Source organism: Brachyhypopomus gauderio, chromosome 19 (assembly GCF_052324685.1).
Source record: "Brachyhypopomus gauderio isolate BG-103 chromosome 19, BGAUD_0.2, whole genome shotgun sequence".
NCBI lineage: Eukaryota > Metazoa > Chordata > Actinopteri > Gymnotiformes > Hypopomidae > Brachyhypopomus > Brachyhypopomus gauderio.
In genome coordinates, this window is record NC_135229.1 from 3,868,221 (window position 1) to 3,886,364 (window position 18,144).

The 18,144-nt window shown below is 41.1% G+C and overlaps 1 protein-coding gene across 1 annotated transcript; it reads left to right on the top strand.

Annotated features, from left to right (window-relative positions):
• Nucleotides 1-1,780: 1,780 nt before the first annotated feature.
• On the top strand, nt 1,781-17,060 carry LOC143483348 (polymeric immunoglobulin receptor-like). Its single transcript, XM_076982190.1, has 10 exons — nt 1,781-2,090; nt 2,207-2,503; nt 6,947-6,961; nt 8,223-8,531; nt 10,135-10,186; nt 10,412-10,509; nt 10,674-10,729; nt 10,839-10,910; nt 16,137-16,227; nt 16,877-17,060. The coding sequence occupies exons 1-9, from the start codon at nt 1,781-1,783 to the stop codon at nt 16,185-16,187; spliced, it is 1,260 nt and encodes a 419-aa protein (XP_076838305.1). The 3' UTR covers nt 16,188-16,227; nt 16,877-17,060.
• The last annotated feature ends 1,084 nt before the right edge of the window (nt 17,061-18,144 follow it).

Here is an 18,144-nt window from a genome sequence, read left to right on the forward strand (position 1 = left end):
ATGGAGCTGTCATGTTTGTGTGGGTTTCAGTAGTTGGAGCAATATTGGTATTTCTGGTTAGCAGTGTAACCTGCACTCCAGGAATTTTGTCAAGGATGTGACAGGGGCATATGCATTACATAATGGAATGTGACATTTCTAAAACATTTTAAGTTTGATGCAACAACAGTGAGTTAAAACGATAGGATGGTGATTTCCATGCAGAGGATGAATGAGAAGTTAATTGCTTTTGTACATTTTCCCAGGTCAACCTAGGGCCAGGTTAGGCAGATCTTTCACAGATCTCATCAAGGGTTGTGCTTTCATATATCTCTGAAGGGCCTTCAGTGCTTGTTCTCTGCAAACCCAGTAGGTATCTGACAGCCTCATAAGTTCCACAGTGTGTCCTCGTGTATTCAGTCACTGCTGCAATCTAACTAAAGCAGCATGACGCTTTGGGGAGACACTGCAAAAGGCATCCAGCTTCTCCACGAAGTTGAAGAAGTTTACATAGAGACAACACTGACCAGAGACAAAATAACAAAAATGGAGTGTGTGATCATGGGGTCGCTGCAATTGCCACAGTTTCTGCCACAGTGTGATCTTGGGACGAATGATTCCATTCGTCTTCGTCGGATGTGAGTGTATGTAATATGTGCTGATGTGCTGATGCTTGTTGCTCGTCTTTGTTGAGTCTATTCATCTGCGTGTTGTGTTTGCTGGAGCTAAACGTGCTATTATCTGTAAATAAAACGACGATATTGGAACTGCTCTCTCGTCTCGGCATCCTGCTTCACTCACACTCGATACAGTTAATGGGCCATGGGCAGTCATGTCCTGGTGGTAGGGAACTGGTCTTGTGACTGGAGGGTCGTGGTTTCGATTCCCAGACCTGAGGCCATGACTGAGGTGCCCTTGAGCAAGGCACCTAACCCCAACTGCTCCCCGGGTGCTGGGCTAGGGCTGCCCACCGCTCTGGGCACATGTGATCCACAGCCCCCTAGTAATCACTAGTGTGTGTGTGTGTGTGTGTGTGTGTTCTAACTGCACAGATGGGTAAAAAGCGGAGGACAAATTTCGATTGCGGTGAAAAATCACAATTGACAAAATATGACACATTTACATTTATTTTTTACATTTTACATTTAAACTACTGAGATACATAAACAAGGACAGCTGAAAAGAAATTCATGTCACCAACATTAACCTGAACAAAGCATCAGCAAGAGAAGGATACACAAGGAAATAAATAACAAAACTAGAAACACCTGAAATCAATAAAAGACAGTGAGGAGATAAACCGAGGCATGAAAAAAGGAATGAGGTACTTAGAAAAACAAATAATGACCTGACTGGCAGGTGGAGGCGGGACCAGACATGATAACGAGAGAGCAAAAAATGTGAGAAAAATGATGTGAACAAAAAGCACATGACCAAGTGTCTGACGCAGGAAGTGTGTTTGTCATTTGTGTCCTGCAGCAACTGTTACATGTGCTGTTACTCTCTCATGGATTCTGTCTTTCTCTTTGTGTTTCTCCTCTGCATCTCAGGTAAGATCAGCGCTGGTTCACTCCTATGAACCACCTGTGTGGTCTTCAGGTCCTTTATTAGCTGACCTATTTCAGAGTGCAGTGTGGCTCCAGACAGCTCTGAACTGATCTTCACTTTAACATTGGACATAAATCCTACCTGCTCAGTACTGAGATACAGACAGTGATATTTGTAAAGCTGTGTGTGTGTGTGTGTGTGTGTGTGTGTGTGTGTGTGTGTGTGTGTGTGTGTATCTGCAGACTCAGAGTGCATGAGGACGCTGAAACATGTTGCTGTAAAAAGTGGAGATTCTGTCACTATTCCATGTTTTTATGATGAATCCTATAAATCAAACAAGAAATACTGGTGTCATGGATACTATTGGTCCTCTTGCACCTTAGTAGCTTATGCAAACACACATGGAAGCACATCAGTTATTGATCATCCAACCCACAATATGTTCACTGTGGAACTGAACAGACTGAACACTGATCACTCTGGATGGTTCTGGTGTGCTGCTGAAATTGGTGGTAAAAATAATCCGGATGATAAGGATTATTTGTATCTGACAGTTAGTGCAGGTAAGAAATCTCTCTGTATTAGATATTGACTTGCTGACTGTTTGTAAGGCTTCTATCAGATGTTTCTTATGGTGGAGGACATGTTTACACTGCTGTATTTATATGTGTTTGTTCAGCTCCTAGGGTGTCAGTGAACAGGAGCAGAGTGAGTGGAGAGGACGGGAGCAGCGTCAGTGTCCAGTGTCTCCACAGTGCTGCATATTGGAATAAACAGAAGCAGTGGTGTAGATCTACAGACTGGAGCTGCTACACAGTGGGGAGGACTTACACATCCCAGAATTCAGCAGTGTGGATCAGGGATGATGGGAACACATCCTTCACGGTGGAGATGACTGGACTGAAGAAGAGTGATTCTGGCTGGTACTGGTGCTCTGTTGGAGATGTACAGGTTCCTGTTCACCTCACAGTCACAGATTTACTCACAGGTATGTTTGCATGTACTGTTTATGTAATTAATTAAATGGGAAAATGATGTCAGGGAACCTTTACGACATCACAACAGTGCCTAGAGACAAAACAACAACTTTTTATGGAGAACAGACGTAGCAACCAGACCACATCTTACTGAAAAATGTTCTCTATTCTGATTCCAGAATGTGTCTGAAAGATGAAGTTGTTCATTCTTTCCTTATAGTGATAATAGCTGTGAAAATGACACCTGACAATAGAAAATCCAGCATCAGAAATATCAATCCACACACCACTCCAGGTACCAGAACAGATAGTGTTGTGACCATAATCACACAGTGTTTGATATTACTGTGTTGATTTGAGATTTCATGCATCAAGCTGCTTAATCTCTCCTCATACTGACAGAGGCACCCGACAGGGAGAGCCAGCATCAGAGAGACCATTCCTGTACACCACATATGTCAAAGTCAAGGCCCGCGGGCCAGATCCGGCCCGTGAATTGATTATCTATGGCCCCCTGGATGATATTTAATTACTGTTAGAACCGGCCCGCAGGCCACAGCCGCCCGCTGGTGTGCACGCACAAACACTACATTCCCCACAATGCAACGGTAGCCCGCGAAGTCACTGCAGCGCGCACAAGCAGCGAGGGTCAGCGCGGCGAAAATAACGTAATCACAGTGGCTCAGCTAGTGCGCGAGCATCTCGCGCGCTGTCGATTCGCGAGGTCGTGCGTCTCTCGAATTTTGTACTTTGCGCGCCGCGCCTCAGCGCAATGAACAAAGTCATGTTTGCAGGGTTCATACACCTTTATAAGGTGGAATTCAAGCACTTCTACGTCACTTTCAAGGTCCATTTCAATATTTCCCAGCACGTTAAACTTAATTAAGTTAAATATTTATACATATACTCGAAATGATTCTAAATAATTAGCTTTTTATTCACATTATTTAATGGTTGTTTATTTTCAAAACGCCCAATCTTAACGTCTTCACGTTCTCTCATGTTTCGTCCTGGAATTACAAGAGGCTCGTATTTGTTAATGTAATAAAAGAGAACTGTTCAGTCAGATAGCTATTTGTTGTGAAACGAAGTAGTTACAATTTCAAGCATTTTCAAGTACTTTAGCTTAAATTCCAGCACTTTTCAAACCTTTATTACTTTATTCATGTTTGCTTGTTGAAAAATATTTTCACTTGAAATTACTGACAGATCCATAAGAAAATATTGCTTTATTCATTTAAGCATTAAATAATATACACTGTGTTAGGTCTTGGTTCAATAGGCTATGTGCAATCATTTTAATATTGTAGCGTCGCAAGGGTTTGTTATTGTTGTTGTTCTGTGTTGGGTGGGTGTAGTTAAAGAGGCGGAGTATTCACGACTCCCATGATGCTCTGCGAGTCATACATTCGGGCTCACCGTCTCTGACGAGTCAGTAAGTGTATGTGTGTACTTGGTGCGTCCTCAGTGCAGCTAAAAGAGCAAAAAGACTGCACTGTTGGTTTCTAAATAAACTACATGAAAATGAGCTACCCGCATCCGACCTCCTTCTTGGCTTTGCCACAATATGTTTTAATAAACATTGAACCAGTCCGGCCCTCGGCTTGTAGCAAATTTGTTTTTTTGGCCCTCTGTGTATTTGACTTTGACATCCCTGCTGTACACCAACACATACTGATCTTACAATGGGAACATTCTTACAAACTTCACTTTCTCATGGATACGAAGTTCACCTCTGACCACGACTTTGCAGTATTACAGCAGTATTATGTCTAAATATCTAGTTAGGACAAAACTAGAGTGCTCAATGAACTAAGTTAAAATCACTGTAACTCCGGAATATCATCTGTAGTGTTTTTATGCGTGTGCAAACGAGGGTACTCTGAATTCGGCACAACAGGTTCGTTTAAAAAAATTCTCCGTCGTGCCTGCTGCTTGCATGTGTTAAATGAAAATGAGTACTTTCTTCTTTGATTTACAACTTTGTCCTACCACCTGATTAACTTTCTGTTCCACCCCAGACGGGTGAAGAAACATCTGCAGAAAAGCCACACCTCATTATAAGTCGCATGGTTCAAAGCGTGAGGGAATAAGTAGCCGTTTATAATCTGGAAAATACGGGTAGCAATCGCGGGGGCTCCGCTGTGGCGGGTCGAGGTCGCGTTCCGCTCTTCAGCTCTGTTTGCAGGGTTCATCCACCTTTACAAGGTGGAATTCAAGCACATGTACGACACTTTCAAGGTCCATTTTCAATATTGTCCAGCGCCTTCAGCTTAATTAAGTTAAGCACGTAGTCGTCTGTAACTGCACCAGCCTCAATTTGTCCAATTAGACTGTTTATTTCCTCTTTTATTCTGTCGTGAAAAGACATTTCTGCTGCTTTCAAGTCCAACTATGAGTGATTGCTTCTGACTGGAGTCTAAGCCCCGCCCCAAATGCAGGCGAGCGTTCCTATTGGACAGTGATTAGATTTCATACTGGCACGATTACAGCTTCGCAGACACACAGTGGAATACAATGACATTCAGTCGATTGCATTTCAAGGTGGCTTCTGGCACGAATTCAGCGTTTCTTTCTTTAAATACAAATCCACACACACTGGAGCTTTTACTTTTCATTGTGGCATGTTTTCATCACATCAGTGTTTAAATCAATCTCGTGATCATTACATTTAAAGGAGACATTTATGTCAGAAATACCGTACGGTGAAAAGCAATACCTCGGTGCCGTGATTACATTTCGAGCTGTATTATATTCAATTCTGGCACAAATTCAGCATTTTGGTTTTGAATGGTAATTCTTGTGTATTGTTTTTCAATAAGGAGATAAAGTGCATTGAAACGTAATGTAATAGTGCCTTTGCATTTCATTGTGGCACGTATTCTGCATGTTTGTATGGAAAAGCAATGCATTTTGTGGATTGCATTTCCATTTTTGTCTAGTAGCGATTACATTTCGATTTGGCATGGAATCTTTTCCATACACATGTGGGTTTTACTCTAATTTGCTGTTTGTGTTCTGCAGTGACACAGTCAGAGAATCTTATTAACAAGAAAACCAGCATCAGAAAGACGACTCCACAGACCACTCCAAATACAATCAATATTTATTTATCTATAATTTATGTAGCCAGGTAATGTTTTTTTCTGCTATGTTCGATATCTATTACTACAACAACCATGTTAACTATTTCAATGACTTATTTTAAACTCAAATGTCATCACATTTCTAATTTGAGAAGGCAGCACAAAGCTTCCTGTGTCATCGTCAATTTGCTGTTTACATGTAACACTTGATTCTACAGTTGATCCTAAAATACTGAATGTGAAAATACCATTTACAATGAGCACAGTTTGAACACAGGAAAAGGCTACAGGGATGTGATTACAGTGATTCACTGAGTAGAATGAGATTTATTATGGGCAAGTCCAGTATCATAGTCAGATACCAGTATAGAATGGTCCAGGGTCAATTTGCCAACATGTATAACAGGCAGAGACACATTGAACAAAACATATAACAAACAAGCTTACAAAATTACAAAATTACAAACATATATCTTACAGACCTAATACTTGGTTAATTACAATATTACTGTTCCATATTATTGTGGATCATTGTTTTTAATTCATTTATTTAGATGTCTACCTTTCTGTGATGGAGAGCGGAGTGAGAGGTGAGAATGGAGGTAAAGATATTGTTCACAATCTCTACAGGGCAGCACGTCATAATAAAGCATTGTGGAGATCTGGCGCCATCTGGTGGTAGTACACGTAGTATACGTCACACAGGAGTACTAACGCACCTCCTCACAGCTAATGATCACGCTGGTCTGAAGGAACCAGCTTATCGCTCTGTCACTTCTGTGTGCAAAACTTTTCCCAGTAAGAGAAAAATAATGAAGAAAATCAAAAATAATGAAACAAAAATATTAAAAATTTTTCAAAACTGCAAATAGAAGGACAAGAATCTGTGATGTTATTTGTGGTCAAAGACGCGCGCTTCACTTTCTTATGCAGTTGTGCGTTTACTCTGTCACATCACACGTGGTGATGTTGGACATTGCAGAACAGGTGTGATAGTGCACATTAAAGAGTCGTCTCCTACATTAGAGGAAGTGAATAACAGAGAGGAGGAGAGAGGAGTAACACACACCTGCTGTGAAAAGCTGATGAGCTGAACCTGTACTGATGACCAAATAAATAGTTTTATTCAACATTGTGTGATGTGATTGGTTGTTTCCTGTGCATTCTGGTAACTGTGGATGCATTCGGTGGTTCAGAGGACTGTGTGATTGTCTCATTGGACAGCCAGTGTCTTGTCTTTAGGCCACAACGCTTCATTTGCAGCGAGTCTGAAGTAGAGCAGTGTGATGCACTCTGGGAAAACCTCCTCCTGCAGGTTACAGCCTCATTCTGCAATCGTACCCATATTAGACTGACAACCAGCACCACTGTGTCCAGTAAAGACATGTGGTTACACTGGCAATCACACACCACCCAACATAATTCACACACAGTACACAACAGAACTGTTTCATGTCTTTCACAGTCCTGTTGGTCTTCCATTTGTTCTACTCTTCCTGTTCTACTCTTACTATTTTTAATATCATTAGTGTTAATATCATCATCATCATCTAAAGAACTTTGTAAGCTTATTTTTAAAGGTTCTATACATACAACAATTATTGAGAGAGGAAATAATGAGAAAATAATGTTCTCCTTATTAATAAAAACCAAATTGACCCAAACTTTCATAAATTGCTCGTTTTCTTTATTTTTGTCTTTCATCATTTTTAGTGAATTAGTGAAATAGCAGAAGAGATGTAAAAATGTGAGACAAACAAGCACATCACTCAGACCAATTGTCTGATGCAGGAAGTGTGTTTGTCATTTGTGTCCTGCAGCAACTGTTACATGTGCTGTTACTCTCTCATGGATTCTGTCGTTGTCTTTGTATTTCTCCTCTGCATCTCAGGTAAGATCAGCGCTGGTTCACTCCTATGAACCACCTGTGTGGTCTTCAGTTTCATGAGTGTAACTGGTCCTTTATTTAACTGGTACCTATTTCAGAGTGCAGTGTGGCTCCAGAAATCTCTGAACTGATCTTCACTTTAACATTGGACATACATCCTACCTGTTCAGTACTGAGATACAGACAGTGATCTTTGTAAAGCAGTGTGTGTGTGTGTGTGTGTGTGTGTGTGTGTGTGTGTGTGTGTGTGTGTGTGTGTGTGTGTGTGTGTGTGTGTGTGTGTGTGTGTGTGTGTGTCTATCTGCAGACTCAGAGAACATGAGGACGCTGAAGCACATTGCTGTAAAAAGTGGAGATTCTGTCACTATTCCATGTTTTTATGATGAATCCTATAAATCAAACAACAAATACTGGTGTCATGGATACTATTGGTCCTCTTGCACCATAGTAGCTTATGCAAACACACATGGACGCATATCAATTATTGATCATCCAACCCACAATATGTTTACTGTGGAACTGAACAGACTGAACACTGATCACTCTGGATGGTACTGGTGTGCTGCTGAAATTGGTGATAAATATAATCCGGATGATAAGGATTATTTGTATCTGACAGTTAGTGCAGGTAAGAAATCTCTCTGTATTAAATACAGACTTGCAGACTGTTTGTAAGGCTTCTATCAGATGTTTCTTATGATGGAGGACATGTTTACACTGCTGTATTTATATGTGTTTGTTCAGCTCCTGCGGTGTCTGTGTTGGGGAGCAGAGTGAGTGGAGAGGAGGGGAGCAGCGTCAGTGTCCAATGTCTCTACAGTGCTGCATATCAGAATAAACAGAAGCAGTGGTGCAGATCTACAGACTGGAGCTGCTACACAGTGGGGAGGACTCACACATCCCAGAATTCAGCAGTACAAATCACTGATGATGGGAAAACAAACTTCACGGTGGTGATGACTGGACTGAAGAAGAGTGATGCTGGCTGGTACTGGTGCTCTGTTGGAGATGTACAGGTTCCTCTTCACCTCAATTTAACTGATGCACTCACAGGTATGTTTACATGTACCTTTGTGTTTTAAATGGTGAAACTATATGTCGGTGCATATTTAAACCACGACAGCACTGACGAGAGACAGAATAACTAATCCTGTGCTTGTGGTGTAATACTAGATTTGGTCCCAGTGTGAAAGAGTAGAAGTGAGTCAGTTTGACTCTTTCATATTTTCATATTTCATATTTTGACAGTGCAGTTACTATATTGTGAAATACATGTAAGCACTGTAAAAACAACAAATATAACTAGTCATTCTAATATTGACAACATTGCAAACAGGTGCATAAGACTACTGACATGTAAGCAGCGTTGTATTACAAGTTTTGTTAGAAATCATCAGGTGATCTAAATTGACCTTCTCTCATTTTTAGATTTTGAACACACCTCCCTCACACTGGACACTTCTGGTAGCAGCAGATGAGCTAAATCATTTAAATGAGAATTTTGCCATTATAAAATACATTTGTTAGTTGTATTAAACAATATCTGTGACTGCAGTTTCTAGCAGTGATCACAGCATGTAAATTTAATCATCACTTTTCTATATTGTACTGAAGAAAACAACATCACATGATTAACCGTGAGCCTGGCTCAAAGTGGAACTGCTATGTTATGTGTTGCATCTGATGCATTTACTAATGTGGTAGTTTATAGTGTCCAAATGCAAACATCCATATCATGTGTAACATTGTAGCTCACCAGAGGTGTGAATTAAACCAGGATCACTATGCTAATTAACCAGAGGTGACACCTGATTAGCCAGAGGTTAACTGGGTGAGACACCTCAGGGGTTAGGTGGGTAGGACCCAATTTCTGAGTTACCTTATAGCTGTGAGCGAGTGAAAGCCATAGGAGGAAGAGAACCCAGGTCACCACGTAGGTAAACCAGAACCTTGACCACAGAACCAAGAAACCAGATGACACAGCTTGAAAACAAAAGGAACAAATGGGGAAAGGGGGGGGCGGGGAGAACAAAGGATGGCAGGGGAAAGACACAGAAACAGAAACACACTTCCCAACAAAAGTAGTACCCAAAAAGGGGAACACAAGGAAAGTACACAAACTTGTCTTTTTATTTTCAACAAAATAAAAGATGGAGGAGGTACTACCCGAGAGGAGAGAGAAGCACTCGAGAGGAGAAAAGAAAAGAAACAAAGAGAGCAGGTCCCAAAACCTCTACCAGTAGTTACCAGCTGATCCGTACGCCAGAACACCAGCCAACCTTTCATCAATAAGTGTCTTACAGTGAGCTGCTTATAAGGGCCACAGAGCAGGTGTAGCTCATCTAGCCTGATTAGCAGTATAGTGTTGGAACCCACCATTACATTTTGTTCCTTGTTTAAAATACTTTTCTTTTCCTGTCTGTTACTCACTCCATATTTTTATGCTTTTCTGTAAATATCTGAGAATGAGTTTCTACAACACTACAACACTAGAGTAGTCTAAAACACTACTGTTTCAGCAAGAATATGTTTTGTCAGTTCCGCAAGAGTTCGTTTTAGATTTCTGGTTAACAATCTCACACTTTCTTGTCTACTATCTGGTTAACACCATAACACCATATTTTTTTCTGACAAAGTATCACATTTTCTTTTACAGCTAGAACTCGCATGAATACAACTGAAAACAAAGGACAAACCCATGAGAAAAAGTAATTGATGATTCATTGCTAATCACTTCTACAGTTCTTTCCAGTGTCCATAACAACATACATTTATTGATGTGCCAAAACACATCTATGACCAGATAAATGTACTGCCCATCACTGGTTACACTCCACAGTGATGTAAAAGACAGGATATAAACTTTCTATTTACTCTCCTCTGACTCATTTAATAAGAAATGACTTATGCTAACAAATATGTCGCCTCTACAGGGAAGAAATGATCACAATCATTTGGAGTCTGATGGGGGTGGGACTTCTGCTGCTGACCATTCTGGTTTGTAGCATCTGTGTGTCAAAGAGGAAGTGTAGTAAGTGTCCCTGACGTGGGTAAGACCTAAAGACATTTGAAGCTATTGCTATTAAAACAATTTAATACATCTTGAAAGACAGCATTGATTTTAGTTATTGTTAAGTTAGTTAACTGGCTATTACCTAACTGACATTATCTAACTATCACTTCAATCACATCCAGAAGTACCAAGGTCAGCCGGCTCTGCAGAGACAGACACACACACTGCAGCCTCCACGGTTAGTACTGAACTTCATGTGTGATCCCAGTCATTGTACTGATTAGCTGAAAAACAGGAAGTTCTGAATTCCTTCTTAAAATGCTTAAAATGCTCTCCTGCTCTTTCAGTCTGATGATACGGTGCTGTACAGTTCAATTGGTTTCAAGTCAAAGAAGTCAAAACAAAGGAGCTTGGAGAAGGTCTGATTATTCTGAAACAATCATTAACACAAACATATCAGAATTATTAGTCATGGCCTAGTGGTAGGGAACTGGTCTTGTGACTGGAGGGTCGTGGGTTCGATTCCCAGACCTGAGGCCATGACTGAGGTGCCCTTGAGCAAGGCACCTAACCCCAACTGCTCCCCGGGTGCCGGGCTAGGGCTGCCCACCGCTCTGGGCATGTGTGCACCACAGCCCCCTAGTAATCACAGGTTTGTGTTTGTATGTGTTAACTGCACAGATGGGTTATGTAGTATAGTTGATGTTTTGGAGTTATCGCGAGAACGCGAGAGCGGGAGAACGAGATGAACGATAATGGCGATCAGTAGTTACGTGCACACGTGTTAATAAAACAAGCATAAAACAGGAACCAAAGACTGTTTATTTTAAGCAACACGACATTTGGCGACGAGGACCCGATCTGCCAGGAACCCACAGGCAAAGTAGGAGTACCAGGCATTATAGGAATACCGATAAATTAAAAAGAAAATGTCGGATAACGAGCTACAGCAAGGAGCAGCACGCGCTGCGCCAGGACCCGGCTACGCTCAACTGGTTCCGCCCGTCCCACTGAACCTGGGTGCGTCTGATTTATTTACCGAGTATAACCTATGGAAGGACTCTTATAGCTTTTTCGAAGTTGCCAGTGGAACTATTAACGCGCAGGATTTGGTAAGGAGAGCCACTCTCTTGCATTGCATAGGAGCGCCTACGCAGAGAATTTTTGCTAATCTACCTGGAGATAAAGGTACATATGCACAGACTGTTGCTGCTCTAGACACATATTTTACTCCACGAAAGAACGTCGTCTTAGAAAGACACAAGTTTAGACAGAGAGCTCAGTGCCCCGATGAGTCAATAGATGCTTTTGTAAATGCATTAAGAGAACTAGCGAAGTCGTGTGATTTTGGCACGCTGGAGAACGACATGCTAAGGGATCAGATAGTGGAAAAATGTGCCATGAAAAAACTGCGACACAAATTGTTGCAGGAGGAGGGGCTGAGTTTAGATAAAGCATTGTCAACTGCAAGAGCTTTTGAAGCAGCACAGACAGAATCCAAACTTTTCACAGAGAGTGTTGCTCACAGAGCAAGTGACAACCAGGTTCATTTTACTAGGAAAGGTGCACGTACTGACCGCGGACGGAAACCCAGAACTGGTCGAGGAGGAAAGAGCAGCCAAGAGCAAGCCAACAGCGACACCCAGTGTCACAGATGTGGAATGAACACTCACACAGCAGATGAATGTGGAGCCAAGTCAGCGACCTGTCTTTACTGTCAGAAAACGGGACATTACGCACGTATGTGCTTTAAAAAGAAAAAGAAAGTACAGCCAGAAAACAACGGTGACAAAAGTAAAGACAGATATAAGGATAAAGAAAAGACAAAGTCAGGAAAACCTGTGAGAGCAGTACTACAGGAGGATTCAGATTCTGATGAATTCATCCACGCAGTGGATCCTGAAGGTACTGAAAGAGTCAAGGTTAATGGACAATGGCTGAAAATGGTCATAGATACAGGAAGTGGAAGAAACTTTATAGGACAAGACCTGTATAAAAGAACAATGTCCACTAGAACAAAGCTGAAACCAACTAAAAAAAAATTTTATGCCTATGCTCAAACCACTCCACTTAAATGTGTTGGATACTTTGAAGCAGAAATGACGTGGAAAGATAAAGTAGTCAAAGATGATATATATGTGATAGAAGGAAATGTAGAAGCACTGCTGGGCAGAAAAACAAGCTTTGAATTAAATATACTTAACACTGGAGAAAAAATTAACACAGTATGGCATACAGATAGATTTGAGGAACTTGTTAAAGAGTACTCGCTGATCTTCAAAGGACTAGGTCAGATTAAAGGTTATAGTCACAAGGTCACAGTGGATGCCAAAATCCCACCTGTAGCACAGGGTTTAAGGAGAGTCCCTTATCCCATGATGGAAGCTGTAAACCAGGAGCTAGACAGGATGCTTGATCAAGGTATCATAGAAGAAGTGAATGAAGGATCAGAATGGATTTCTAATATCCTGATTGTACCTAAGAAAGATACAAAAGAAGTGAGGCTATGCATAGACCTTAGAGAAGTGAATAAAGCCGTGATCAGGGAGAGGCATCCAGTGCCAACGGTGGACAGCATCTTACAAGCAGTGCAGGGAGCAAAAGTGTTTGCTAAACTGGATGCACGGAAAGGGTTTTGGCAGTGTGACTTAGCCCCAGAATCCAGACCTCTAACGACATTCATCACACACAGAGGGTGCTATCGCTTCAGAAAAGTTCCATTTGGATTATCGAGCGCACCTGAAGCCTATCAGAAGGCTATGGACTCGATGTTATGTGGAATGCCTGGCACTGTCTGTTATATGGATGACGTTGTGATCTTCGGTGAGAATGAAGAGCAGCTTGAACAGAGACTGAGACAAGTCTTTCAACGATTCAAGGACAGAGGTTTAACCCTCAATAGAAACAAGTGTATCTTCGGTCTACAACAAATTGAGATACTTGGGCATGTGATCACTGCAGAAGGAATTAAACCCGACCTGAGAAAGGTAGAAGCCATCCGCAAAGCACCAAGACCTGAAAATGTCCAGTTACTCCGCTCATTCCTAGGCACCTGTGGATTTCTAATGAAGTTTATACCAAATTATGCAGACTTATCAGAACCACTACGGAAGCTAACTAGAAAAGGACAAGCATGGGACTGGACAAGTGAAACAGAGAGATCATTCAAAGCAATGAAAGAAGCTCTGGTAAGTGAGCCATGTCTGGCTTACTTTAAACTAAATGCTCCTACAGTCGTCATTAGTGATGCGAGTCCAGTAGGACTAGGTGCAGTTTTATTACAGACCCAATCAGATGGACAGAACAAGCCAGTAGCGTACGCAAGTCGTTCACTGACCCCAACAGAACGTCGCTATTCTCAGATAGAACGTGAGGCTTTGGGATGTGTATGGGCTGTGGAACATTTTAGAACGTACTTATGGGGGGCCAAGTTTACTTTACAAACAGACCACAAACCCCTCATTTATATGTTTAACCCAGAGAAAGCAACGCTGTTACCACCACGAATACAAAGACTTAGCTTGAGACTACAACCATATGATTACAAGATAGAGCATATTGGTGGAAAGTCTAATGTAGCAGATTCACTCTCACGACTCCCTTTACCAGAGACAGAGTACAATGAGTATGTGGACACTTATGTGGACAGAGTGTTGTCAGTGACAATGAATGAGGTACAAGCCATGAATCTTGAGGACATCAAACAGAAAATGACAGAGGATGACACTCTGAAACAACTAAAGACAATTGTGGAGACAGGAAAATGGCCGAATCCTGTTCCAGAGGAACTTCAGCCTTACAACAGATGCTCTGGAGAGTTGTGCACATACGATGGACTTGTGCTGAGGGGACACAGAATAATACTACCAAAAACAATGATAAAACAAGCACTTAGGATTGCACATGAGACTCACCAAGGGGTGGTCCGCACAAAACAATACCTAAGAAGCAAATTCTACTGGCCAAATATGGACCTAGATGTAGAAAGACTAATTAGAAACTGCCCCGCCTGTGTGCTTAACCAACAACTACATGAAGATCAACCTCTTCAACCACTGGAGCTACCACCAAGACCATGGACCAAGATAGGTATTGATCTAGTGGGTCCTATCCAAAACAAGTATGTGCTAACTGTGATAGACTACTTTACGTCCTTTCCAGAGGCCGTAGTTATTTCAGATATCTCTTCAGCCACTGTGATCACAGAGCTGACAAAAATATTTGCTAGGTTTGGTTATCCGTTAGAGGCTGTTACTGACAATGGAAGGCAGTTTGTAGGACAGTTTTTTGAGTTATTTCTTAAGTCAAGTGGCATTAAGCACATCAGAGCATCACCGTATTACCCAAAAAGCAACGGAAAAATTGAAAGATTTCACAGATACTTGAAGAAAGCCTTCAGAGCAACCAAGTGTGAAGGAAAAACATGGCAAGAGGAACTTCCAAAGATCCTAATGGCATATCGCTCTACACCACACAGAGCATCAGGAGAAACACCAGCCATGCTCATGTTTGGACGAGACATCCGCACAAAGTGTCCTATCCTGGAGAAGAAAAGAGAAAATCCAAAAGAACAGGAAAGAGAAGCAGATGTCAGAATCCATCACGATAAATATAAAACTAAAATGAAACAGTATGCTGACCAGACCAACAGGGCAAAGGAACACAACTTTAAAGTTGGTGACGTGGTCTACATTGCCAGTCTGGAGAATGGAAAGTTGGATCCCACGTACAAAGATATTCGCTATGTACTACTGAGAAACACAGCAGACAACTCTTTTGAACTGGTCAACACAGAGGATGGATCAAAAGTGATCCGAAATGTCAAACATCTTCGACATACACCTGTGGTAATGGACTTTGACACTTTTGAACATCCTTTGGCACACCACACTCAAACTAATAATGACACAGAGGATACGCCTATTGCTGAGACTGCTCCAGTAGATGAGACCCCACCTGAAACTGAACTAGCTGTTCCTGAGGTCATTACCACCAGGAAGGGTCGTGTTATTAGAAAGCCCATCAGATATAGAGAGACATAAAAAAAAAAAAGAAAAAAATTAATAATAATGTCTTGTTTGATTGGAGATTTTTGGAAAATATGATGTGTTGAGCTGTATAAGAAAATATGTTTGTTAGTTACAGATAGACTTTTGTTCTAAACAAGGGAGGAATATGTAGTATAGTTGATGTTTTGGAGTTATCGCGAGAACGCGAGAGCGGGAGAACGAGATGAACGATAATGGCGATCAGTAGTTACGTGCACACGTGTTAATAAAACAAGCATAAAACAGGAACCAAAGACTGTTTATTTTAAGCAACACGACAGGTTAAAAGCGGAGGACAAATTTCGATTGTGGTGTAAAAAAATCACAATTGACAAAATATGGCACATTTACATTTTACATTATTGTTGTTGTTTTCTCCTTGTTTAGAGGGTCTGATGAGATGCATCATTATTTGTTTGTGTGTGATAGGTAACAGTACAGTATGACTTTAGTTGTTTGTAAGAATGACGTATAATGCTTCGCTGATAAATCTATGTTAAGTATCTTGGAGATGTTGTGGAAATATTAATAACCAGGAGTTGTGCTGATGAAGACTTTGGCTGACCTTCATCCTTAATCTCTCCCCTGTTCCAACAGCCTCCAGATGCTCATGATGACATCATCTACAGTTCTGTTGCTAACCGTTAAAACTCATGTGTTGGTCCTATCATTGCTCACCAAGCGGACAGTAAGTACTCTCATTTAACATAATCCTTTGATTTTATCCTTCATCTGAACAACTTCTCCAGTAATTTAAGTTCATTTCCAATTATTACATCATTTTAATTTAAACACTGTGGGGATCTGTAGGGTATCAGATTTGTTGTCAAAATACTAAGACTGCTTTATAAGGCACATATATACGTGAACATAAGAGAGCAGGGCAGTTAAGGCGTGTCGTTTTTTTTACTACCCTGCTCCCAAAATGTTTAACACCCATCACATGACCCAATGGGGGAGCGGGGCCTTAGTGATACTGCACAATGGATTCAGTGACTTCAGTGACTTTAGCTGGCCTGTGAACTTTATTTAGGAGATCCTCATTTGAATCTTTCCTGCAAAACATTACTGCTGGAATATCAACTTAATGATGAATATGACTGACAATCGTAGAATGACATCAACTTACAAAAAATCTCAAGAAGTCCTTCAGGATCTAACACAGTTCCAAGCCTGCAGTAGTAGTCAGTGTGCCCAAGTTGACTTCTCACTGTCACTTGAATCCCACCAGGTCTCACACACCAATCACGTCCCCTTCCAACCCCAGCCCACAATCACCAGTTCACTCATTATTATTTGCACCCGTTTCTCATTTCAGACTGTTTTAAACCCCACAGGGTCCTGAGGTCAGTGTTTCACATCGATGGTCTGAGACGCCTCCTCACCGATGAGAGTCCTGTGTGTCTCCCCTCTGCTGTGATCACACCTCCTTTATTCTCTTAATTAAATGCTGCATTGTTTGTCTCTCTCTATTCACTCATACTACAATGGCACATTTAGTCTATGGCAAAACAAGGTTTTCAGAACTTCTTACCTTTTTGTTTTATCTGAATTAGTAATTACATGTATTAATTATATTTTATATATATATATATATATATATATTGTTAACATTATTGATGCATTTGTTTTGTAGCATCTGTTAATTCAGTGGTTCCCAAACTTTTTCTGCCGTGCCCCCCTATTTTTGCGCCCCCCCTACACACACACCCCCATATTGAAACATGTGCACATGTTTTAAGCCTGGTTTATACTTGACGCCTCACGAGGGTCCGCTCGGCGAAAATGACGTAATCGCGGTGGCTCCGCACGTGCGCGAGGCCTCTCGCGCTGTCGATTCGCGAGGTCGTGCACCTCTCGAATTTTGTAACTTCCTGCGCGCTGCACCTCAGCGCAATGTACAAAGTCATGTTTGCAGGGTTCATACACCTTTACAAGGTGGAATTAAAGCACTTGTACGTCACTTTCAAGGTCCATTTCAATATTTCCCAGCACGTTAAACTTAATTAAGTTAAATATTTATACATATACTCGAAATGATTCGAAATAATTCGCTTTTTAATAACATTATTTAATGGTTATTTATTTTCAAAACGCCCAATCTTAACGTCTTCACGTTCTCTCATGTTTCATCCTGGAATTACAAGAGGCTCGTATTTGTTAACGTAATACAGGAGAACTGTTCAGTCAGACAGATATTTGTTGTGAAACGAAGTAGTTACAATTTCAAGCATTTTCAAGTACTTTAGCCTAAATTCCAGCACTTTTCAAACCTGAAACACAAAGCAACATTTAAATTCTTCAGGTAAATGTTTCTTCCCCTGTTTTTGAGGGGTGTTTCTTTATACTACCACACATCGTTTCGGACAAAACTACAAAGAATGTGACGTGACTAGTATAAACGCCTCCACCATTCGCGCAGATTCATAGATGTATATTTCTATCTATATATATCTATGTATATATATAGTGTGTGTGTATATATTTATTTATTTTGATGCCTGGTGTAGCGTCAGGTAAAAATGTTCTTTCACCGGTTTTGCAGGGGTTTTTTATTCTCCACTGCCACCTATCGCCACCTATCGTTTCGGAGAACACTGCAGTG